The sequence below is a fragment of the Drosophila erecta genome, unplaced genomic scaffold, assembly GCF_003286155.1.
Source record: "Drosophila erecta strain 14021-0224.00,06,07 unplaced genomic scaffold, DereRS2 tig00000307-arrow-arrow-pilon, whole genome shotgun sequence".
Taxonomy (NCBI): Eukaryota; Metazoa; Arthropoda; class Insecta; order Diptera; family Drosophilidae; genus Drosophila; species Drosophila erecta.
The window spans coordinates 752,351-777,384 of NW_020825221.1; the positions used below are offsets into that span (position 1 = coordinate 752,351).

Consider the following 25,034-nt stretch of genomic DNA (forward strand, 5'->3'; position numbering starts at 1 on the left):
CTACTGGCTAAGGGTAATGAAAAAATGTAAAAAACCTATGCAAATTGGCTATAAATAATAAAAATGTAACTGAAAACTTATGCCAAGTGGCTACAAATGGAAAGAATGAAAACAAACCTCCGAGGGAACCGCAACTAGGCTCTTCTCGGGTTACCTGAGGTTGTCCTTGTGGACCACCCTCCCTTTAATTAGGACTTTGATCCCCAAGTCTGCCTCGATGGTATTCTCCTCACATAGAGGAGTGAGTTTGTTGTCTAGTTGTCTGTTTGACTTTACTAGGACTTTGTCACCGACCTGAAACACTCTATTCCGCCGAGAAGCGTTTTCTCGGTTTCTTGTCAAATTTTGGCCGTTTTTGATTTTTTCGTGGACATCACTTTGTGGATCGTCCGGATCAGCCCGCATGCCCTCGGCCGGTTTCTTGTTGATGACAGAGTGGATGGACTTCTTATATCTGGCTGTGGCCAGCAAGATCAATTCCACCACGTTGGGCGCCAATTATTATACTTGGTGGCTGCCGGGGGGATCCCTCGCCGCAGTCACTGATGTTTAGGCGGTTGGCCGTAGATAATCCGCAGCCCCTCGTATGGTAACGGGGAGTGGTGTCTTCTCTTGAAGAGTTATGTCGATTAGGTTGGGAAGATGACTGTCTTCCTTTTACTACTGGCCTAGAGACTCAGATAGTTGGGTTGAGTTATAAAAAATAACGACGGAGGCCGGAGTAGGTTTTCGAGCTTGTGCTCTTTATTGATATTCAAAACGAACTGCTTAAGAGCTAACAAAGGAAAAGCTTCATAGCGGGCTCTGTCAATGTGCAAGAGCTTCCGGCCAAACGCTTGATCAGCAATTTGACCGGTGCTGGAGTACGGACAATAAGTCCGGTTAACTCAATTAACTACTCCCCCCTCAAGATTAAGGCCGCCCTCGGCCGACCCTATTTGGGTGAGGACTTCCTTCAGTTGGGCCGCGGATCTTTTGGCCCTTGTGGCTCGCTGGTAGGTTAGGCCGACACAGATAAGAGCGCAGAAAATTGCTCCTGCAATTAGCGATATCTGGCTCAGTCGGTATCCGTCGACGTCTTCCTCGAAGTTCCGGATTTACTCCAAATTTCGTTCACTCAAGCGGTGAAGATATGGGAGACTCAGGATCTCGTGTTTCATAGAGATGTTAAGGACAGGGGAGTTAGCTACTCCTGGTGCCCTTTCCTGGGCCATGTCATGATTTACAAATACGGTCTCATTGACCATAGCACTCTCAGTAAATGTTATCAGGTGCGTGCCTCTTATGTGGATGGTCGTTCCATTATCCACGCGTACAAGTGCTGGTCTATCGTTGATCACGATAATTCCTTCGTCGACATAGGTGATCGGATGAAGATTGCTCTGCTGTGTATCGCAATGGGCCACTGCTCCAGTGTGGAGTTCTTGGGCTCACGAGCTCACCGAAGATAACTGACAGAACGTTGCCCCGGGTGACATGAAGCAGTTCTTGACGGTGCAGATTTTTCTGTTACATTCCGCCACTACATTATCCTCTAACCTTAACACCGTATCGTGGTGTGCCACCGTGATTTTGTTGCAGGCCATTTTAATCTTGAGGAACTTTATTAAGAAATGCAATATGTTAGGAGATTGTAAAACTTTAACCGACGCAACGGACAAAATTTCCCTTATGGGGGTGTCGGTGGGCTCCTCGACCCAAACGTGCGATAGATAGCATCAAATCTGTAGTTCCATAACAATAATCCTATTACGAGTTAATAACATCTCGAATAGGTGGCCTGAATCAACTTGCGCATTTTTAGAAAATTTTAAGATTTGATTGACGGTGGTTGAGTTCGTTAATGCGAACTTGTGTTCTAGTATTAATTTCGATCTGACTATTGTGCGCATTAACTAGTCGTGCTTCTGTGAACTTTATCTTTTCCAAATCTTCGGCGTCAGGTGTCCCAGCGACAACCTTTAACGCAGTTCCCAAGAAGTCTAAGCTCCTGGCAACTCTGTGATGGACGCTCAACGAGTTAAGCATATCACGGAGATGAGCGATATCAATGCTCAGAAGCTTTCTCATGTGGGACTGGGGGAACATATCGAGCATGCTTTCAGTTTCATCAACTACTCGCCTATACTCAGAGAGATTAGCTGAGTGGCTAACGTAGGCATATTCCTCCCAGACCAAGACTTGACCGTCGATGACGGGAATATAATTTGCTTGGGAATAATCAGTAATATAGGCCGATGTTACTGCCAGAAGACAGAGTAAAAGCATTGGTAAAATTTGTGGTTGATTAATACATGTTCGAATTAGAGTTGCCCACCACCAATGGATATAAAAAATTAATGCCGAGCGGCTATAAGTAGTGAAAACTACTGGCTAAGGGTAATGAAAAAATGTAAAAAACCTATGCAAATTGGCTATAAATAATAAAAATGTAACTGAAAACTTATGCCAAGTGGCTACAAATGGAAAGAATGAAAACAAACCTCCGAGGGAACCGCAACTAGGCTCTTCTCGGGTTACCTGAGGTTGTCCTTGTGGACCACCCTCCCTTTAATTAGGACTTTGATCCCCAAGTCTGCCTCGATGGTATTCTCCTCACATAGAGGAGTGAGTTTGTTGTCTAGTTGTCTGTTTGACTTTACTAGGACTTTGTCACCGACCTGAAACACTCTATTCCGCCGAGAAGCGTTTTCTCGGTTTCTTGTCAAATTTTGGGCGTTTTTGATTTTTTCGTGGACATCACTTTGTGGATCGTCCGGATCAGCCCGCATGCCCTCGGCCGGTTTCTTGTTGATGACAGAGTGGATGGACTTGTTATATCTGGCTGTGGCCAGCAAGATCAATTCCACCACGTTGGGCGCCAATTATTATACTTGGTGGCTGCCGGGGGGATCCCTCGCCGCAGTCACTGATGTTTAGGCGGTTGGCCGTAGATAATCCGCAGCCCCTCGTATGGTAACGGGGAGTGGTGTCTTCTCTTGAAGAGTTATGTCGATTAGGTTGGGAAGATGACTGTCTTCCTAAAAAATAACGACGGAGGCCGGAGTAGGTTTTCGAGCTTGTGCTCTTTATTGATATTCAAAACGAACTGCTTAAGAGCTAACAAAGGAAAAGCTTCATAGCGGTCTCTGCCAATGTGTAGAGCTTCTGCCGGCTACGTAAGAGCTTCCGGCCAAACGCTTGATCAGCAATTTGACCGGTGCTGGAGTACGGACAATAAGTCCGGTTAACTTAGGTAACTTATATATATTGTACCTAAACCGATTGGACCGCTGCAGCACATGTATTGTCAAACATGGGTCTGCCTATATTTAAAAATAAACAACTCTTGAGCGTTAGAGATATAATAAAAATACCACGAACTCCTGCATGGGTTCATCGCTTAAACAACCAAGCGGTCGTATCGCATTTTCGTGTAGATAAGGAATGCGTGCAATGGAAAATTCCCGCACTTACAATCCGTTCCCATGTTTGGGGAACAAATGGCCACTGCGTTGGTCTAGTTAGAGATAAGATTAGAACATGTAAATTTCATATTAGCTACCTAAGCAGGATTTACAGAAAAAAAATTGAGTTTGAAATATGAACTCAACAAATTTAGTCGTTTGCTTATGTTGCAGCCTCTTTACAACTAAGCTTTAATTACAACAATAGGTAAAAATAATTTTCAGTTCAAACGGAGTCGAGTTTGTCGAGCTAAAACATTGTCTATATTCTTTTTAAACTTTGTGAACTTTACCCGAAAACAAATATGATAAAGTTCAAGAACAATGAAAATATTTGTGCGTCCCATTTAAAGCAAAATACGAAACTTCATCAAAAAATAAGGAAAAATCAGTAGAAACCATTGGAAAGGTGACGAAACAAGGCGGGACTTAAATATATAATATAATATATTTACAAGTAGATTAAGGATAAAGGAGTTTTAAAGGAAGTTAACAAGGAATCGACAGGCAAGCAGCCGCATAATAATTTTTAAAAGAAATGCTACAAACGATGGCTGTATTTCTTAGGACTGTAAAGACAAAGTAGTCTGCTACAAGTGTAACAAAAACTGACACATCTATAGTTTCATCTGCGATGAAAACAAACAAACCGTCCGCTGAGAAGGTGCTGCTAAGGTTCTGAAGGTTTAATCTGCGAAACTGATTTTAAAGTAAAGCAGTGAAGAAGCAGATGATTATTGAGATTAGATTACAGGATATAAGCCAATGAAATCCGTCGAATCCCCAGTAAGCATGAGGATTGTTCTATAGGACGATTTTTCTGTATATCAACTTCTAAGACGCACCTCGTACGAGAGCCCGTGTTTCATCGAGAAACAAGTGTAAGAATAGCTGGAGAGAGAATTATTGTGCCAAATTCCTCAGAGTAAACTTAACGAGTTTTGCCGGTAGCTAGGTAGGACGAATACGGACGATTTTGTTGAGACTATTCAAAAAATCAAGAAAGAAAATTTTCCGATGAGCTTAATTAAGCATGTTTTAGATAGGTGACAAGGTTTAAAAATATTCACAATTCTCGACACGAGAATTCGCTTTCGTGAATGAAGTCTTTCAGTTAGCTTGGAAGGTGGAGCAAACTAAACTTCCTTAGCTATACGACAAGATGATTAAAGCGGTCGTCAATTTTCCAAATTCCACAATGCAGACCTACTTTATTTAAAAATTACGCTCTAGCGTAGATGAGTAATGAAATAAATCTGAACTTTACTTCGAACTACTTAAAACAATTGCTAATATCTGCACCAGTTCTCAAACCGATCAGCTAGCAACAACCTAGATTTACACTGAATGCAAATACGGCTTTGGATGCATTCTAATGAAGGAAGAAACGGAGGATAAGCAGTTTCATTCCGTAGAGTTCATGAGCATAAAGACCAACGTCAGTGAAGAAAAATACCGTTCCTATGAGCTCCAGGTTTTAGCGATTTTATATGCTTTGACGAAATGGTGAGCTTGCCTTCTCGGTAATCAATTCACTATGGATACCGATTGCGTTGACCATAAAGAAGGATGACTTACCACTAAGAGTTGATCGGATGGCCCTGCAAAAGTTCGAATTCAGGAACTAAGATGGCGCACGTTGACGCATCAAGCTAACGGTCATGCTTTTTAATCGCATATTGGTCACTATTGGTTGACAATCGGATAAGATTGGATACATCTGTATTAATCATCAAAGGCGAAAACAATGATTATTTTTTTACAAATAATATTCTGTACAAGGACACAAGCTATTAGTTGTGCCAGAGTATATGGATGATATATTATAAAACACAAGGAGGGCCACTTCGGTATCTATAAAACTTTGGATATACTCGAATTTTCTTATTATATACCAGGGATACAGTAGTCAAAGAAAGTGTAGTTTACTTGCAAGGTTGTCGGAACCTATCACATCGGACGCCGTGAACCACTCAAGGATACGAATTAATAATATAACCACATTTTGGCTGTTGTGTATGGGTTGTGTATGGGTAGAAGTCGTGAAAAGATTTGGAAAAAAAGTAGCAGTATTTGGAAACCCTCGCGTCGATACTGATAGGCGTACCGATTTCGAATCAGGAATTTTCAAGTAATCCTGTTCCCGTGAGAGAATTCAGTTTCTGCATATAACCATCGGAATTCCAAAAGGCAATGGTCAGGTTAAACTTATCCACAAAATTATCATACCGATGCTGAGCAAAATGTGTATAGTATGGAACTGGGATGAAATTTCGCCCATATAAATTAAAAAAAAAAAAACGGGCGTTATGAAATGTTCCATAATATCTTTAAATAATAATAAATTTGTGAACTTTACAAAAAACAACAGAGATTCCTCGAGTATCAGATACTACTACAACAGAGGTTCCTCGAGTATCAGATACCCGTTAATCATCTAAGTTAATCAATCTTTTTGGGATATCGATAGAAATGGTCTACAAATAAAAATACTATTAAAAATAAGAGAGAATGCTATAGTCGATTCTTACGACTAGATACCAATAACTCAGTTAGTGGAAGTGTGAATAAGAAATTTCAACATTTTTTGGAATATCGGTAGAAATTGGTGAAAATATAATACAAATTTTGGGCGTGACAGTTTTGGGCGGCTTGTGGGCGTTGGGTGGGCGTAAAAAAAGTTGTTTGGCAAATATATAATAATAATAATAAATAAATAATATAAATATACAATATCGTTTGTACTAATTTGATATTAATTATTAAAAAGGGCTGTCAAACCAGTCAGTCCTCGTAACAAATGTACATATACAATATTGAAAAAATATCAAAACATATTAAAAAAGTGCGGGCGTGGCAACTGCGTCTATGTCTCTGCAACCTGCATGCCTAATCTCAAGCTACCAAGCTCTTATAGTTCCTGAGATCTCGACGTTCATACGGACGGACAGACAGACGGACGTGAATACCCGGACATTGCCAGATCGGCCCGGCTATTGATCCTGGTCAAGAATATATATACTTTATATGGTCGGAAACGTTTCCTTCTACCTGTTACATACTTTGCGACAAATCTGGTATACCCTTTTATTCTACAAATAACAGGAATACAAAACTGGTTCCGTTGTTTTGGTGTTTCATTTTTAATTAAGGTTTTTTTTCTTAATTATATAATTACTGCCTACCGAAGCTAAATTTTTTTCTTATTTTATTTTATTCTGTTTGCATGCACGAAATTTGAATATATTTTTTACTTATTTATTTCATTATTTTTCATGCCCATTTTTATCAATAGTCCAAAGAAAAGATTGACCACGTCCGCTCAACAATAAATGTAACCGCTACATGTTGCGATAGTGAGTAATCTCATAAAGAGTATTTTCTAATTTATTTTTTGTAAGTCACCATTTCCCTCGCACTGCCACTAGCTGAATATCAGAATGACGAGGAATACGATTATAGCGTTCTTTCTTGTTTTTTAATTGCAATTTTGGTTTACAAATACCATTTTATAATACGTTCCAAGATCTAATGCAATGTACGGTTTATAAAAATAAAGAATTTTGATGAATATTGTATATCTAAAAATAAATCGTGAGTATTTTTCTGGCTTGTGGATAAAATTATCTTTGAGTTACATGACATACGAAATATTTATGTACGCTTTTTTATTTGGTTTCAATTATTGTTTTTGTTTCAACAAAAATAGTTGCAGGGCTATCATCGTGTTAAATCTAAATGTTCTTCAATGTTGAGATGCATCCACAAAAGTCACATAGCCCACATGTGTTTTAATCGCGTCAATACCAAGTTTATTCCTCGTCTTCAATTGTTTTTTTTTTAGATTTTTATTAACAAAGTGTTAATTTTTTCATTCTTTGAGATTAAGCCAAAAAAGCTGATAAAATGAGCGTAAGTTAAACGCCAAGAAATTTATTGCAAGTAAATGTTTCCAAGTTTCCTTAAGTTAAAATCTCTCGGATTTTCAGACTTTTATTAACTGTTTTTAAAGACTGTTTTCCGGAGTAATATTTTGAGTAAATATCTTTAACCTTTTCAGAGGATATCTGACCTAATGTTTTTGAGCGTGCAAACTGTAGGCAACGTGTCATCCAGATTCGTATACTCAAAGAAAAAATAATAACAAAAGTGAGCGAAAAACTAATCGAACTAAAGTTTTATATTTTGCGTTCTTGAATTCACGCAAAAAGTCTCCTTAATTTAAAGACTTTTAATAAAAAATAATTAAAAGGCTTCCTCTCCTTATTTATGATCTGTAAAGTCTTAAATCCTTAAATCTTCAAAAGTACTCATCTTAGTTTATACATACAAACTAATGGTCCACTATTTGCAAAGCCTAGCCTAAGAAAGAACACTGTAAATTTGCAACGGAAATTATGAAATTTCGAGCTATTATCAATATATCCGTTTTGTTTGGTTTCCGTTTTGTTTTTTAGGTACTGGTATCTTTGTTATTTTTTATGTTTAACAACAAATGCATTCAGCTGGAGAATCTTAATAAATGAAAAAGCACTGGAAAAACTAGTGCAGATCATACCTTCAAGATAACAAAGACCTGGTAAAAAATTTTCTGACCACAAATTAATTTACATTTATAAATACCTTCTCTAAAAAAACTGACTTCGGAAGATGTTTAATTTTTTGTATACCGTAAAAATTTTGAAATCCTAGTTATACCTGTTACCCGTAGAGTAAAACGGTATACTAAATTCGTTGAAAAGTATGTAACAGGCAGAAGGAAGCGTTTCCGTCTATATAAAGTATATATATTCTTGATTAGGATCAATAGCCGAGTCCATCTGTCCGCCCATTCGTCCGTCTGTCTGTTCGTCCGTCGAATTCTCTTGAACTATAGAAGCTAGAAAGTTGAGATATTTTAGTTTAGTTTGAAATTAGCCTTGCAGATTCCTTCGGTTCCGATGCATCTTTTTAAATTTGAATCAGTATACCATATCAAGTTTTTTGATTCTTTTAATAGTATCATTTGACATTCCAGTTTCAATCGATACGTACACAAGCCGTGACAGCCACGGCTACGATTTTAAAAATGTTTGGATGTTTATAATTTATTATTATTATTTTTGCAAATAACTTTTCGGTCACTCTCACTCTATAGCCCACAAGCACGCAGAAACTGCCACGCCTTACAGAAATGTTTGATTTTTTTTTATTTTTATTAGACTTAACCTCTTGTTTAAAACTCTACCCAATTCTCGTCGCTGGATCCATCGTTTCTAAACTTGAATAAGAAAAATGTTGAAGTTTAAAAGTTTACTATACTGCTTTTAGGGAGGGATCCCTATAACATTTACGCAATCGGTGGTTTTGCCGTTTTTTTGCTTAGTAGGGAGAAGTTTAAGGATCAGCGTAAACTTCTATACTAGACATAAACATACATGGGTGGGGGTACACATCCGTTTCCCTCTAACAATCAATCGACTGGGGTCAACGCTTTTATTTTATAGTCGGATTTGTTTTAGAAGTAAAACATACCTGAATTCATTTCGTATGTATGTGAAACATTTATGTGCACATTATTAACTTTTAAAATAACACCACTCAAATTACCGATGATCAGTTTAGCTGCATTCTGATAACATAATATGGATCAGATCGGTTCAAAATGTCAAGTGCAACAGTTCCAATTATTTTTTTTTCGGTTCGAACCCTTTACTGCGATATAATTTTAAAACGATCTAGAAAACATATATAAACTAAAACTAAATAATTTATAAATACCTTACCACATTTAAAAAGATGCCATAGTAACAGTCGTATCTCTTTCTAGCCGTATGCCCGTTTCTATGCAAACTAGTCTCACATTTCCGCATTGAACTCTCCCAAAAGGCTTACTTTTATTTATAAAAGTCGGGGCGGGTCGGACCCGTATTCTTAGGAAAATTATTCCTAAAAATACTATGTTTTTTTTTATCTTATAAGGCTCTTATTTGGTAAACGACAGTTATTTTATCCAAATGGGAAGACTATATAATATAGCTGTCATAGTCGGAAAATAATTTAACATAATAGAAATGAAAACATATCGATAAAAATTTGGAACACAAATAAAAAAATGAAAAGTTGATGAGACAGTTTTATGCGGTTTTTGGACGCAACGACTCGCTAAAAAGAGGAAATAGTGAAATATTACTTATTAGGTGGGAAAACTTAGACCATACAGTATAAAAAGCCTCAGTCCACTAAAAAGCAGGGGGACTAAAGATACAAGTGCCGAACGGACTCAGTCTCTCGCAGAGACAGAAGATTTTAAGTCCAGAGAGGACACAGTCTCTCAGATCCAGAAAAATATTCTGGGATTCAAGATGATTCGAGTCGGCAGGACCAGGAGAAATCCCCACGGGGGACAAGAAAATCCGGGACTGGATTGCAAGGTGAACGCAAAAGCACACACCGCGAAGGAACACCCGCATTTCGAACGACTAAATAAAACGACTAAATAAAGTAAGATAAAAATATGGGCAGCAAGCAATCCAAGGCGTCCGACAAAACTGCCAATGGGATCAACACCGTGGAGGTGATATACCACAAGAAGTCCGCCTAACAAACATGAGGAGTGTAGTGACATAAATATAAACTAGCAAATTAAATATTGCACCTATTTAATAAATATAAATAGAAAATAGTGTACCTATGCAGTTTTAAATGCGGGCTAAAATAAATTAAAAAGAAAAAAATACCCAAATCAAGTTCAGTAGTAATTGGAGAAACAGATAGTGTTCCCGCAGTGAAAATATATGCATATACACAATATTCACTTTATTTTTGTTTATGTCCACAACGTTCTTCTCTATGACATGTTGGACTACGTATATATATTATGTATGTATATTTTCAATTTAATCCAGATCGTCGAGATCTGATCGCATAGGATTAGATTGGGGTAAGTTTGACGGAACACAGTTCCCCGTTTTTTTTATTAACTTTTTTCACAAATATATTCTCGTGCCAACTTTATTTCATCTAACGTACAACATACCTTGTAACAGCATTAACGAGAGTGCATTAGGCATAAAAGGGATATTATTCGAAACATCCTCCAGACAATTAAAGTTTACTGATTAAAATTAATGTTTAACAATTAATATTTTTAGAAATAAAATTAACTTTTCAGCGGCGAGTATCAGTTTTGTTTTTGTATGCACAAATACCCAAGACACAAGCCATCAATATTAATCAATATTAATCAATGAAAATCAAAAAGAAAAACTACGACGCAAGAAGTGGAGTAGGTAAAATATATAATGTCAAATTTGGATTTTTCCTTTTCCAGGATCGACGTAACACTTTTTCTTCTACCTGTTATCTGATTAACGTGTATAAAAACATGTTTTAAAATTCAATAGAAGCTAAATATCTAATCTCAACTTTGTAGCTATTATGGACCCAAGATCCAGTTCGTACAAACAGAACAGACATACATACATACATATATTGGTGATCGCGGTCGATCAACATCCATTATTCGTTATTCGTAGAGTAAAGTTGAAAAGTATGTAACAGGCAGAAGGAAGCATTTTCGAGTAAGTTATATATATATATACTTGATCAATAGCCGAGTCGATCTGGTCATGTCCGACTCTCCGTCCGTCTGTCCGTCCGTCTTTCCGCTCGTATGAACGTCGAGACTTCAGGAACTATAAAAGCTAGAAAGTTGAGATTAGGTATGCAGATTCCAGACTCCTGTGTCTATGTGCCATACTTTTGAAGAATGTTTTGATATTTTTTAATTTTTTTATTAGTTTTTTAAATTTGTATCGATTTTTCAATACATCGATTTGTATCGTTAACGCGTAAAGTTAACGCGTTGTAACGCGTTCGTTAGTTTCCTATTACTCCAACCCATACTGCTCGTAGACTTTACCTAATGTCTTCTGCAACTTCTTCGGTCATGATTTTCAATATATATTCTCGTCGCGCTGCTGTTCGGATAATAGACCGTTTTGGGTAATATTTACCACGTCAATCGTACTTCCATATCATTGTTTGCATTTGTCTGCTCTACTACAGCGACGGGATTCCTTAATAAGTAAGCATCATGAGATATTAGGCTCCCCTTCGAAAACTCCCCTTCTACCTGAAACTCAAAGGACTGCATGATTGACCACTATCGATACAATCGCCGTTATGAATTACGCCTTGTCCCGACTTTTCTTAAGGGAATCACAGTCTGTATACATGGCTTTAAGCACCCCAATGTTTCGATCTTATATGAGTGATATTTAAATTCCGCTAACGTGGTGCATTTGCTGTAATACTCGACTAACCTGCGTTTGCCTTCTACCTTGTGCAATAACATAGCACTATAACCATTTGCACTTGCATCCGATTGTAACTAAACTGAAAATTTGGGTTCGAAAATAATTAATACTGTATCACCACTTGCATTCATTTGATTTCCAAGTTACTTTCCATTACTTTCGAAAATCAAGGAACAAACATATGTAAAGTAGGATGCTAGTCCTATAAACAGCCTAATCTGTGTTCTTGAAGCTGGTTTCGGAAGATAAGAAATTGGTTCGATTTTTCGGGGGTTGAGCTTCAGTTCACCCTCCTCTATAACAAAACCCAAGTCTTTATCTCTTTCTGCAGAAATTACCATTTTTGTATAATACATTAAAAGATAACTCTGACATTCAAAGCACGCTCAGCACCTTCTCCAATCTCTCGTACGCTTCCTCTTTGAGGAATTTTAGACAATCTATCTAGACCACTACATAGGCGTTAACAATATTTCCCAAGACTTGGACTATGGCACTATAAAAAACAGATGACGCGTTCCTTAATCCAAGTGGCATTGCTAAAAATTCATATTGACCCTCGGGGTGAATTGGCTCCTAATAAAAGCCGCAGACTAAGCTGAAACAATATTTTCCGCATCGTAGTCGATCAATCTGCTCTGAAATTAACGGAAAGGGATATCTGATTGTCTGGACTATCTGACACTATATTTGCGTTTAGTTAACAACATTCAATGCAAAGCTTGTCACTGCCGCCTTTCTTTTTGCCTAGTAACATTGGTCTAGCGAAGGAAGAGCTTCTAGGTCTTATTATTATTATTATTTTCTTTTTTAGCAAACGGAATTCCAGTCCACACATGGTTACACCAGTACCAGGGATACCATCACTGAAGAACATGGAATATTTTACCAATATGTCGTTTAGTTTTGATTTGTAACTTTCACTTGAGTCAATCTTATTTAATATGTTATCATCAATTACTGATAATACCGTTTGCGTTCCAAAAATTTCGAACCTCTTACTTTTTAACTTTACTTCAATACCAGGCTAAAAACTATCTTATCATTTTTGAGGCAACTCTTATCCAGTACGTGAAATAAATTCAGAATTTTTTACGGTGAGCAGAATTAGCAAATGCCTCTCAAAACTACAAGGTTAACGCATCTTTTGCCGGAAAGCTTCTCGCTTTGCTTTATTGTTTTTGTTATTGTTATTGTTGCTTTTACTAGAATCAAGGAACACTGGAAACTGCTCACCGAATTTTATTGCACTTCCGTTTCTCTTTTCTGCTCTTCTCTTTCTCTTCTATCTTTCTCTTCTATTGCCTTGTGTCCGAGTTTTCCGCAACAAAGCCATCTATTCGGCTGTTTGCATTTTGTACCTCTTCTTTTCGTCATTCGTCATTTCTGACGCGTAAGCTTTCAGTTGCTCCGCTGTTGTCCTTATATTTGTTGTAAATACTAAAGGCAGGAGTCTAGGATCAATTCGCGATGTATGTACATACATAGATGCATGTCCAAATTGACTCGGCTAGTGATCCTGATCAAGCATATAACTATATACTTTTTAGGGTCGAAAAAGCTAATTTCTACCTGTTGCATCCGTATTAACGAATCTATTATGCCTTTACGAGTAACCTAAAATATATTTCTAATTACTTTTCAGGTTTGTAAAAAATAGTCTTTCAAATACCTAACAACAAAATACATAAATAGCTCCTCGATTTAAGTTTTGTAGATGCTTTTATTTGAGAATATAACAGGATAACCGGTAATACATTCTTGTACTTAATCGTCCAACAATGTTTTAATTGAAACAACGATAGGTTGACACCAAACAAAATGCTTTGTTGATTAAAAGGACAAAACTTGTCTAAATATAATTAATTTAAATTTTAAGAGCTATCTGTCCCATTTTTTTTTTCGATTTAATAATCGAAGGAAATTATATGATATTGTCCCCTACATATATACTACCCCCGATAGATAGAGGGCTTTGGGAAAGTTTCACGCTTTCAAGCTTTACAACTGTGAGACTAGTTTCCGTAGAAGATGGACGGACTGGCTTGGCTATATCGCCTGTTGATAGTTTACCTTACTGTTTAGACTGAAATCACTTATACCCTCTGCAAGGACTTAAAAATAACAATATGTTTTTAAAAGATATGAAAACTACTTGCATGAAATACAACAGAGGTAGAAATGATGAAAGAAGAAACCGAATATAGAAAATGGACAAAAGGTAAGCAAATATTAAAGATAGTTTTGATCTTAAAGATTAGAGAGTTCATGTGGTAAATTCCAGATATAAGATATATTAGGCAAAAAATACATATCTAATGGAAGATCTAGAATGTCAAAGATGGAGTTTATTATGAGTATTCTTATTCTGATCCTATTTTGTAAGCTATCCAATGCCTATCCAAAGCATAAAGATCAAATATTCAAAGAATCAGATTTTTGTAATTAATGTTGCCAAAATGGTCATGTTTTAGTAGTTTAGGATTAAATATTCCTAGTCGTGTTAGTTGTGAACCCATTTCAATGTCTTCGATATATTCGGTAAAATGTTCAATATTAAATATTAATAAATTCAATTTTTGTTCCTTTTTCAAAGAATTGGACTGGTTGTTAATTATTTCTATGCCATTATTGAGACTGTCAATAACGTGGTTTAGAGTGCTGACCTGTACTGTGTCTTGTGATAGAGTCGGAATTTGTTGTTCAATATGTTGTCTGTCGTCTTCGTCTAGTGTGCCAAAAAGATATCTTAATGTGGAACCTACAAAGTTAGCCAGTCCTCGTTTGTTTCGTTTTGAGATGCGTATGCCATTTATTTCTCTTTCCATTTTCTCGGTTAAATATTTAATTTGTGTGACATTTTTAAATTCTTGACATTGTTTAATTATACTATTAAATGTTTCTTCAACTTCTGTAATATTATGGTGAGACAGTGATGCATAAAGGTGATGGGGATTTGCATTGTTCCAGATTCAAACAAGATAAATCCTTGATTTTTTTCTATTGGGTTGATTTCGATTGTTCCTGCTGTAGTTTGTGTCGCAATACAAGTTATTATGGTGATTATGAGTCCGATGATTGGGAGGTGTCGGTTTGCTGCAAGTATTTGCTGTCATTAACTTTCTTTTTCTTTTTAAATTTGCTTTTATAATGAATAACGTTTTGACCTCTATTATTTTCGTTATAATGTTTTTCGTCTAATTGTTCTATTCTGCCTGTTTTTCTAAAGGGATTCTTTGATTTTGCGCGTGTTAAGGGTGCTTGTCTAAATTTTGTGTCGATTTCGAAATCCTGTCGTTTTTTGTTAAGATTTTTGATTTTCATTTCTTTAATCATCTGGGTATCATAAGTAGGTGTGTCTGCGTAAAGAAGGATGTTAGCCGGTATCTGTCTGGTTGTGTTATGTTTAGTCTTGTGGTTGTATATGTATAAAATTGTTTCCATTCGTGTTTCTTTATTTTCTCTATTGTTTTCAGTATTGATAATTCTGATTTTTTCATTTATGGTTTTATGAAGGCGTTCTATGTCTTCGTTGTTTAGCCAAGTTTTTAAAGAAGTGCTTATAAACGCGGAGTCCTTGTCTGCTTTAATTTTCTGTGGTTTTCCCATGCCGTTCAAAATTCTAGTAAGGGCTCGTTTTGCCTGTAACCAATCTCTACTGTTTGTTTTAATAAGTGAAGCAAATTTTGAATAATCGTCTATGCAAGATAAATACTGTTTGTTGTCAATAGCATAAAAGTCAATAACATAAATTTCGCGTGGGTTATTTGTCTCTGGAGTTATTTCGAAAACTAGTTTTGTTGGTCTATGTTCTGTCTTTGCAAGGTTACAGACTTCACAATCATTAATAATGTTTTGAATTAGTTTATTATAATCGGGAAAATAGTGAGTTTCTTTAAATAATCGTATCATTTTTTCAATACCAGGATGTAACAATTTAGAATGTTGAGTAATAATGAATTCTTTAAATTCAGGATAAGATTTTATGTCTTTTAACATTATGATACTTTTCAAAATTTTCACGTTACTATGTGGGTTAATGGTTTCTCGATATGCTTTTTGAAAAACTAAAAAGTCTTTATCGTTTTCCAGGTAAATAACACTGCTATTATTTAAGAAGTATTTAATAAGGATATCTTTTGCTTTTGTCAGGGTCATGTCAGTGTATTTGATGGTCAGTTTTATTTTGGAAAAGTATTTCGTTGTTTCTACTTGGTCTACGCTATCTTTTATAAATTCAATTTGTCTTGCAAAATAGTTTATGGGTTTTTCTGTAATTTCAATGTAGGTTTCGTTGCTTTCTGATGAACTGTGTATTGTTGCTGCTGTTGAAATATTTTCTTCTTCGCCTACCATGTTTTCTTCAATTTTGACGCGAGATAAAGCGTCTGCTACATGATTAAGTTTACCTTCTAAATATTTGATTTTGAAATTATATTCACTAAGTCTAATTCGCCAACGTTGTAGTTTTATGTTAGGCTCTTTAATATTATTTAGCCAAACAAGGGGTTTGTGATCGCTCAAAATCTCAAAGGGGATTCCATATAGATATGGGCGGAAATATTTGGTTGCCCAAACGATTGCTGGTAGTTCTTTTTCAATAGTGCTATAATTTGGTTCATGATCATTTAATGTTCTACTTGCAAAGCTTACTGGCTTATTGTCTTGTGATAACACGGCTCCTATGGCGAAATTGCTAGCGTCAGTAGTGACTTGAAATGTTTTTGTGAAATCGGGGCAAATCAAAATTGGGTCGTTCATTATGAGTGTTTTCAATTTTTCAAATGATTTATTGTATTCTTCGTTTCTTGTGTCTATTTTAGCTCATTTTTTTAGAAATATTGTCAGAGGTTTTGCAATCTTTGCAAAGTCTGGAATGAACTTACGGTAGTATCCGCATAAGCCTAAGAAAGATTTGATTTCTTTTGATGTCTTTGGGAGAGGAAATTTTTCGATTGCCTTAACTTTCTCTTTATTAGGTCGTATGCCTTCTGGACTTATAATATGACCTAAGAAATTTGTTTGATTTTTTAAAAATTCGCATTTGTCCAATTGGAGTTTAAGATTGGCTTCTTTAAGTTTCTCAAAAACCTTCCTCAGTGAGTCTAGGTGTTCGTTCAGAGATGTTGAATAGATGATCACATCATCTAAATAAACAAGGCAATGCTTATTTATGAGGTCTTTTAGGACGTAATTCATGCACCGTTGGAAGGTTGCAGGAGCATTTTTTAAGCCAAATGGCATGCGAGTGTACTCATAGTGACCATGTTTGGTCGAAAACGCCGTTTTTGGTATAGACTTAGGGTCCATTTCGATTTGATGAAAGCCTTTTGCTAAGTCAATTGTAGTAAAATACTGACATTTTTCTAATTTGCCTAGTATTTCGTCCATGTTAGGAATCGGAAATTTATCATTTATTGTTATTTCATTTAGATTTCGATAGTCCACGACCAACCTGAATTTCGGTTTGCCAGAGACATTCATCTTTTTGGGGACAATCCATAATGGACTGCAATAAGGGGAGTCGCTTTCGCGTATAATGCCTTCTTTTAACATTTCCTCAATTTGCTTATTTACTTCTGCTTCGTAGGAAAACGGGTACGAGTATGGTCTTTGGTAAACTGGGTTTTCATGAGAGGTTTTTATATAGTTCTTTGTGAATGAATGTTCTTTCGTTAATTATTGTTTCTTTCCGAGAGTAGTCTATTAAACCGTTATTATATATAGTATATTTCATAGTATTTTTCTTCCTAACAGAATATCATAATAAGGTGAAAATGAATGAATGTAGAATTTTTGCGTTTGTTGAAAAAGACCGTTGGCTGGAAGGTCTACATATTTATTTAATTTAGAATAGCCTGTCATACTTCGGACAGTTATTTGCTTATCTTTAACTTGAAGATTGAAAAAGTTTGAGCTCATCAAGTTTATCGAAGAGCCAGTATCAACTATGCATCTATATCTGTGGTTATTAAACATGATCTCTATGTATTGGTGGGATCCCAGGCTGTTATTGGAAATTTTGCAGCTTGTTGATATTGCTGATCTGTAAACAATTCTGTCTGAGTATTCTGTAATTGATCTTCGTGGAACTGTTCGTCGTTATTAATGTAGTGTTCAGTTTCGTTATCGTAATCTAATTCGTGCTGGTGAAAATTTTCATTTGTCTGCATATGCGATTGTTCGCTGCTTTCTCTAAGACGCTTATTTGGCACTCTTGGTTGTTGGGGGGGCTGATAGTAGTTTCGGGTGTCGTTTTGACGGTCCTGAAGTAAGTCTGTTCTGAATCCGTTGTATAAATTTCTGTACTGATTAAGTTGCTGTTGTCTGGTCGGAGGAATTTGTCTAAAAGGGGTTTGATTGTTTACGTTAGTGTTTTGGGTCTGTGTGGGATTTAATGGAATAAAGGGGCGAATGAATCGTTGGTTGGGATGAGTGTTTTTGATTTGGTTAATGTTTGTATGTTTATAGGTGTTAGGTGATTTTGAGTTAAATTTTGGCTGACTATCGAATGTTTTTGAAATTGGGTCTTCGTATAGACCTTCTTGTTGGGCGGTTTGCTTTAATTTTTGAACGGTTGAAATGTCATACCTCGCTAAGGTCATGAACAACCTATCGGGGAGTGAGCGTTGAATTGTATTTTTTATTGTGGTTGCCATTGCTTGTGTATAAACCACCATATTATTTCGGTCATTCTCTAGTGCTAATTTATTTATAATTACACTGGACTTATCTTCTAATTGTTCACAGAATAGACGTAAGTTACCTTTAAAAGGTGTGCGATACAATCTTCCTAGTAGTTCCTCCAAGGGCGTCTGAGTCTTGAAGGGCGTCTCTTAAAGTTGTCCATTCGTTGTGCATTCCAAATTGGGTAACCTTTTCCGCATCTCCGACAATTTGAAGTTCGATGGCTCCAAATATAACCGCCTTCTGTCGAGCGTCGTTTGAAGGGTATAAGTTCAACAGGTATTCGATACGTCTGATGAACGAGCTGAGATTTGATGGGTCTCCAGAGAATTTCGGTACTTGTCATTCCATTTAATTCCATTTTAGTTTTATTTATAAGTTAGTTTCTGTTCTTGTTCACAGACTGCTGCAGTATGTCGAGACTTATGCCTTAAGTGAACTGCACTGTTTTAACTTTTTATTGTTTTATACAATAGTAGCGGTCGCACTTTTGATTTTAGTGGGCTACTGTTTTTGTTCACAGACTGCTACAGTATGTCGAGACTTATGTCTTAGTGAACTGCACTGTGCGCCTTTTAATTGTATTACACCTTAGTGGAGGTCTCACTTCACGAAGCGGTCCAAAAAATTAGGTCTTTAAATTAACTCCGATCGCACAGGTTCTTGTGCGGATACCGATTTTAGTCACTTTAAACGAACCGAAATCACTTTGTTGCGGCCAATTCGCGGGTACAATCAGAAAAGGTTACTTGGTCGTACAAGTTTTCCTCTTTTCACTAGATTGTCAAAGGATAACGAGTTTACTAGGACTTTTTTCAGTATCCTACCGACTGCGCCAATAAACTTTTTTGGTGATAGATTTAATGAAAAAAAATATATTTTCCCTTTTATGATCTTTATTTGAATAAGTTTCACCAGAGGTCAGTTAAGAACTAATTTACAAATGTATTCTTTCGGCCCAGCAAACCTTTTACAGAGGATTAACATAAGCCTTTTAAGTTCTACTTAGCTTTATATGTCAAGATTAACAGATCATTAAGCTCGTTACCGTTAAGCGGTTCGTATCTTGGGGGAATGTTATTTATGAGGCTTTTGGAGAGTGAAGCTTTCCAAAAGATCGGCTTTATCTTCTTTATATGAAGTATGTCGTATGAAGATATGAATATGTCACTATATATATATATATATAATATATATATCTTTATCTCAACTTTCTAGCTTTTATAGTTCGTAAGTTCATACGGACTTATGTCCAGATCGACTCGGTTAGTGATCCTAACCTAGAACCATGTTCCGTGATTGGGTGGATTGGTTCAGAGTTCCCACCTGGGAGTAATATTTCGCCAGGTTCCTTATTTTGGGAGTTAATGCGGAGACCTAGCGACCTAAGTTGGCCGTTGTAGACAGACATTCAGTGGTGAATATATGCAGATCCGGGAATCCATGTTGTCCGAAAGAAAGATTTTTTTTATTTATTAAGTGAATCTGTACATCATAATTTTGTATCTTAACATCACAGGTGGAGAAATATTCTTAAGAATTACCAAACACTATAACAAAATAAGTGAAGTAGGAACATAAGTGAAAAGTTTGTATTGTCTTTACTGCCAATTGTCTTGGCAAAGCCTTGCCGTTTGAGCGAAAGAAAGCTACATCTATCATCTGATGATGCAGACGCTAGACATACTTTTGAGCTAATAAGCTTTTTATTAACTATTTTCAAAAAGATTACTTTTACAAAAGAGTATTTTTATGCAGCGATTTCGAACGAATATGTTTATGGGTTTCAGCGAAGTTTGGTAGCGATGCGCACATTCACAGGGTACGAAAGAGAGAGTTGAATTAATTGCATTGCGTACAGCAGAACGCTAAGCCAAAATTGTAGGTGCAAGAGTACTAGAAAAAAAGAGGGCGCGAGAGGGGAGAGCTTAGATGCCCACGCAGCTGATATGCATAGATAACGAAAGCTGATATGTTGGCAATAACTGAATAACATCTATTGCTTCAATTAACATATAATTCCTTACCTTAGAAGTAAGATCCAATAACGACAGCAGCCGTAGGGAATGCAAGTTTTGTCGTATCTCTAAACGACTCACTAACCACCGAATAACTATAAATGGAGCTGAGACACTACCATATGCTAAGGCGATGAACTGGTATAATTTCGAGGCCTTTGATGGGTCTCTTCTTTACATTATAAATTTAAAATTTTCTATCCGCTTCAATATAACTTAATCGGCTGTCAAGGGAAGCCTATGCAGCCGGATGCGGAATATTGTATAACACAATTCATCTTCGAAAGATTATAATCTTGGGATTATAATTTGCAAGCGGCCCCGAGCACAACATTGGAAGACGTACTCTGTGGTCTAAGAAAACATTGATGGGGAATATCATTAATTAGGAAGAAACTTTGTAATTTATGGGTTACCTAAGGCGAAGCACACTTCCATAAACTTAAAATAATTTTCTTCGGGGGTTTTGCAATTTCAAATGAGTGTCAGCCTTACTCAACCCGAACTTATGGCAAACCCTCATTAGTCTTTCCGGAATGTTTTTTACATATGTAACTTATGTTCGGATAAAGTCATTTTTTCATACTGTCAATTAATACTAAAAGCTATTCACTATGCCTGAAACTATATTTTTGTTCCGTCTATTTTTTGCTTCTTGTAGACTTAATTAGTCTATGATAAATTTAATAAGGAGAAATATAACGAAAATTCGCTCTACATCGCTGTATAAACTTTCTTTTCAACATGAATATTTTATTTGTAAATACCAACAACGATAGTTAGATTGGAACACACAGTCTACAAGCATTAGCCGTTTTTGTGCTATAAAATAGCTTAAAGCTATTCAGATTCAGATTTTTAAAATTGTAATCTTTACAATACTAACAGAGGACGATCTAGACTTAATTGGGGAAATTGGGTACTGTTGATATTAATGATATATAAATCTTGGTAAGCCTTCTCCTCACCTTAGCTCTCCTGAAATTAGTTTTTCTACCGTTAATCAGTCCTCACTGCCGAAAAGTTATGTCATTGTTTTTGGCCGACTTTTGTCCCCTACTAGGCCTTTGACCCTTCTGAGTCCCCATTTTATAAGTTGATTATCCGAAAAATAGCAGACTAAAGCTTTTTGTGTACTCCCGTTATTAGTTGTGTTGGTGTCCATCAAGAAAAAATATTTCGCTATGTTCCGTGCTTATGGAGTTAGTGAGCGTCTGACGAACGTTGCTAATTACCGGAGTAAAATTACTATGGGAAAGATGGTCGTTGTACTGGCCTTTCGACCCTCATTAATTGAGGAATTGCATTGCTATCAGTGTGATTCATTCCTTTGACTCCAGATTCTCGGCTGTTTTTTGTTTGAATCTTGAAGTCTAAGGATTTTATAAAGTGGCTCCGGAACCCCCCGTCAGGAGGTAAGATTTCGGCAATGGAGGATTTGAGCTACATACTACGAGACGGTTTAAAAAAGGACAAATATTGCAGATGAAGGCCGCTTTGCATGCTAATGGGTAGCTCTGAAGGAGAATACACAGAATACAGTCAATGGACGGTTTGGGAAATCAAAAAAAATATTTTTTGATACCGCCTTCAGGGAAATTGTAGTGGGAAGGTATTTTTGTGAATTTTCCTTTAAGCCTTATAAAATCCGTGATATTGGCGTAACATCTGACCACTGGCAGATTAAATCAAACCACACAGGAGGCAGTTAACAAAGTTATTAAGTTATTAAGCAACAAAAAATGTAACCAGGGGATTTATAAACTAAATAAAATTGTATTTTTGTATTATGCCTAAGCTGTAAATTCTAAATAAACACTTTTTTTCCATAGGATGAATTGACAAAGGAGCAAACTGCATGTAAGCTTATAATACATTTACTCCGTTCTTTAACTAAAAATCATTTCCTAATAGTACTACGTAATGCATTTAATGCTTTTGACCCAGAAAAGAATGGATATATAAACACAGCCATGGTGGGTACGATACTTAGCATGTTGGGACATCAACTTGATGATGCCACTCTTGCTGACATTATCGCTGAAGTCGATGAAGATGGTTCAGGACAAATTGAATTTGAAGAATTTACCACACTGGCCGCCCGCTTTCTTGTCGAAGAGGACGCCGAAGCCATGATGGCTGAATTGAAGGAAGCTTTTCGCCTTTACGACAAAGAAGGAAATGGATATATAACTACTGGCGTTCTTCGTGAAATTCTACGCGAACTAGATGATAAATTGACAAACGACGATCTGGACATGATGATTGAGGAAATTGATTCCGATGGATCGGGTACTGTTGATTTTGATGGTATATAAATCTTAAATCCGAATTATAAACTTTTTGTTATTTGATGAAATTTTTTATTTCATAGAATTTATGGAAGTAATGACTGGTGGCGATGACTAAAAGCTTATTAAAAGAGTACATCGAAATAAGTATTTCAACTTGAACTATGCAATCAAAATTGTAAAACATAAGAAAGCATTAAATTACATTATTTTGTTTAATTTTAAAAAGTAAATTGATCGTATGAAAATGTAAAATATTGTTTAATTACGCATTTTTGTTAAACCCTTTCAAATTACAGTGAGTGAAGAAATTACAAATACAAAAAGATACCGTCGGTTCCACACAAATAGTACAGTTTAATCGTTGTTGCGTCGGCATGTTAATGCCCTCGTCCTGAGAATGGATTTGGGATGAGGGAAAGGGATTAGATATTCAAGCACAAATTTCTCTGTGTAAGCTCACCGTATTTAAGTCATGGGATTTTGGTAAGACTCTAATCTTTCCAACTTAACACGTGTTTATGGGGAAGACAAACAATATGCCACCCTTAGGGCTATAATTAATAAGAACGCACAAATAGGTTACATTAATGTAAATGTATTATTCGGAAATGCAGACTAACTAAGCGAAAGCTTTGCTTTAAAATATAAACCCCTAAGCATAAGCTTACAAATTAGTTTAGCTGAATAGATAACGCGGCAGCTTTAGGGAGAAAAGAAAGAAGGGCGAAAAGAGAGACTCGAAGAGCCCTGCTAATTTGTCTACAAAGGTACAGTACACAGTAAACACATGCGTGCATGACTAGGCGCTGGCGATCTGCTCCAAACATACTCCGCCCGTTGGAAGAGGTATGGTTCCAACAACATCGGAATCGATGGGCTGAAATGCTACTCTGATGACGCCGTCCCCGCCGTATATGACTTCCTGGATGCACCCAAGCTGTCATTTCAACGGTGGAATGTTGTCCTCCTTCAGCAAAACTATTTTTCCAACCTTGATGCTAGACTAATCGAAGCGCCAATTGCTCTTTTCTTGCAGTAGGGACAAATACTCGCAGCTCCATGTTTTTCAGAAGAGTTGTTCCATCTGGGTCACCCATTCGCTGAGGCGGCCTTCGCAAAGATGAGTGATGTGAGGCTCAGGAAATTTTTGTGTAACTGGTACCTTTTAAGAAATGCGCCGCCGTTAGAACCTCAAGACTTCCACCACTTACTGAAATTTGAGAGAGTGAACGGTAGTTAAGGATGGCAGAAATCACATACGCGAGTGTCCTTCATTTTTCGATGGAATCACCGACGACTCTGTAGAAGTGAAATTTAGCTGACTTAACAGCAGCTTCCCATAAACCACTGAAGTGCGGGGTACGAATACGGATTAACTTTCAATCGATCCCATCAGCTAAGCAGGCGGAAAATATCGATGCCGTGTGCAGTTCGCTCACAAATAGATCTCGCAGTTCGGCAAGCTCGCTCTTTGCACCGACAATGTTTGTAGCATTGTCACTCCAAACAGTACGCGGACTGTTTCGAAGGCTGATGAATCTTCTCAGCGCTGCGATAAAAGAATCCGTCGTGAGATCCTGGACAACTTCCAAATGAGCTGCCTTCGTGGAAAAGCAAACGAAGACGGCCTCTGGTCTCTGCCTTATAATAGAATGACCCACAATAATCTATTCTTGTAATATGAAATTCTGGATTAGGCTGCACTTGATTTGCTGGAAGGCTTTCCATTTCCATCCCAAGCCACAGTCTTCATTCTAAAACATCGGACGCAACGAAATTGCGGTCTCCAATCTGCCAGAACCTTTGACGTAATGTGGAAAGTAACGCCTACGGTCCTGCATGCAAATATTTCTCATGATAATAAACAATGACTGCCTTGGTAACTGGATGATCCTTTGGTAAAAGTATCGGAAATGAAAGGCGCAATCGAAATCTATGGATTCCTTGAAGCTTACGATTAGCTCAGCTAATAAAAGCGCTGCGGAAAGCTCCAATGTTGGACTTACTTTTGACTTGGCACAGTGCAGATGAGGTTTCGATTCTACATTAGTCTTTGATCGCAAGTATCGCCGAATCCATGCAACTTCACGAAAGCTCTAGGCTGCATTACGAATCGTGGAAATTTTAAGTTCTGCACGACAGATAATTGTGAGGTCAACTTCCCCCATAACAAAAGAATTGACTCTGGCAATGCGTCATCCCAATCCACTTTAGCACTCCATAAAGATTGAAGAAAAATCTTAGATTTTGTGACAATTGGGGTTATTAGACCAAGTGGATCATAGAATA

General features: G+C 36.8%; 1 protein-coding gene across 2 annotated transcripts; it reads left to right on the forward strand.

Annotated features, from left to right (window-relative positions):
* The first annotated feature begins 6,826 nt into the window (after nt 1–6,826).
* On the forward strand, nt 6,827–23,090 carry LOC6542670 (troponin C). Of its 2 annotated transcripts, none has more exons than XM_026983538.1 (4): nt 6,827–7,040; nt 22,284–22,311; nt 22,366–22,761; nt 22,826–22,934. In XM_026983538.1, exons 3-4 carry the CDS (start codon nt 22,425–22,427, stop codon nt 22,858–22,860), a joined length of 372 nt encoding a protein of 123 aa, XP_026839339.1. In that variant the 5' UTR covers nt 6,827–7,040; nt 22,284–22,311; nt 22,366–22,424; the 3' UTR covers nt 22,861–22,934. The 2 variants fall into 2 exon arrangements, with proteins under 2 accessions (XP_026839339.1, XP_001970865.2); XM_001970829.3 differs by lacking the exon at nt 6,827–7,040 and adding an exon at nt 7,126–7,358 and having other exon boundaries at nt 22,826–23,090.
* Nucleotides 23,091–25,034: the final 1,944 nt, after the last annotated feature.

What these genes read in the sequence shown, in the direction of transcription:
- LOC6542670 (XM_001970829.3), top strand. An exon ending in GACAAAGGAGCAAACTGCAT is followed by an intron (nt 22,312 to 22,365) that starts GTAAGCTTATAA and finishes ATTTCCTAATAG; the next exon opens with TACTACGTAATGCATTTAAT. An exon ending in GGGTACTGTTGATTTTGATG is followed by an intron (nt 22,762 to 22,825) that starts GTATATAAATCT and finishes TTTATTTCATAG; the next exon opens with AATTTATGGAAGTAATGACT.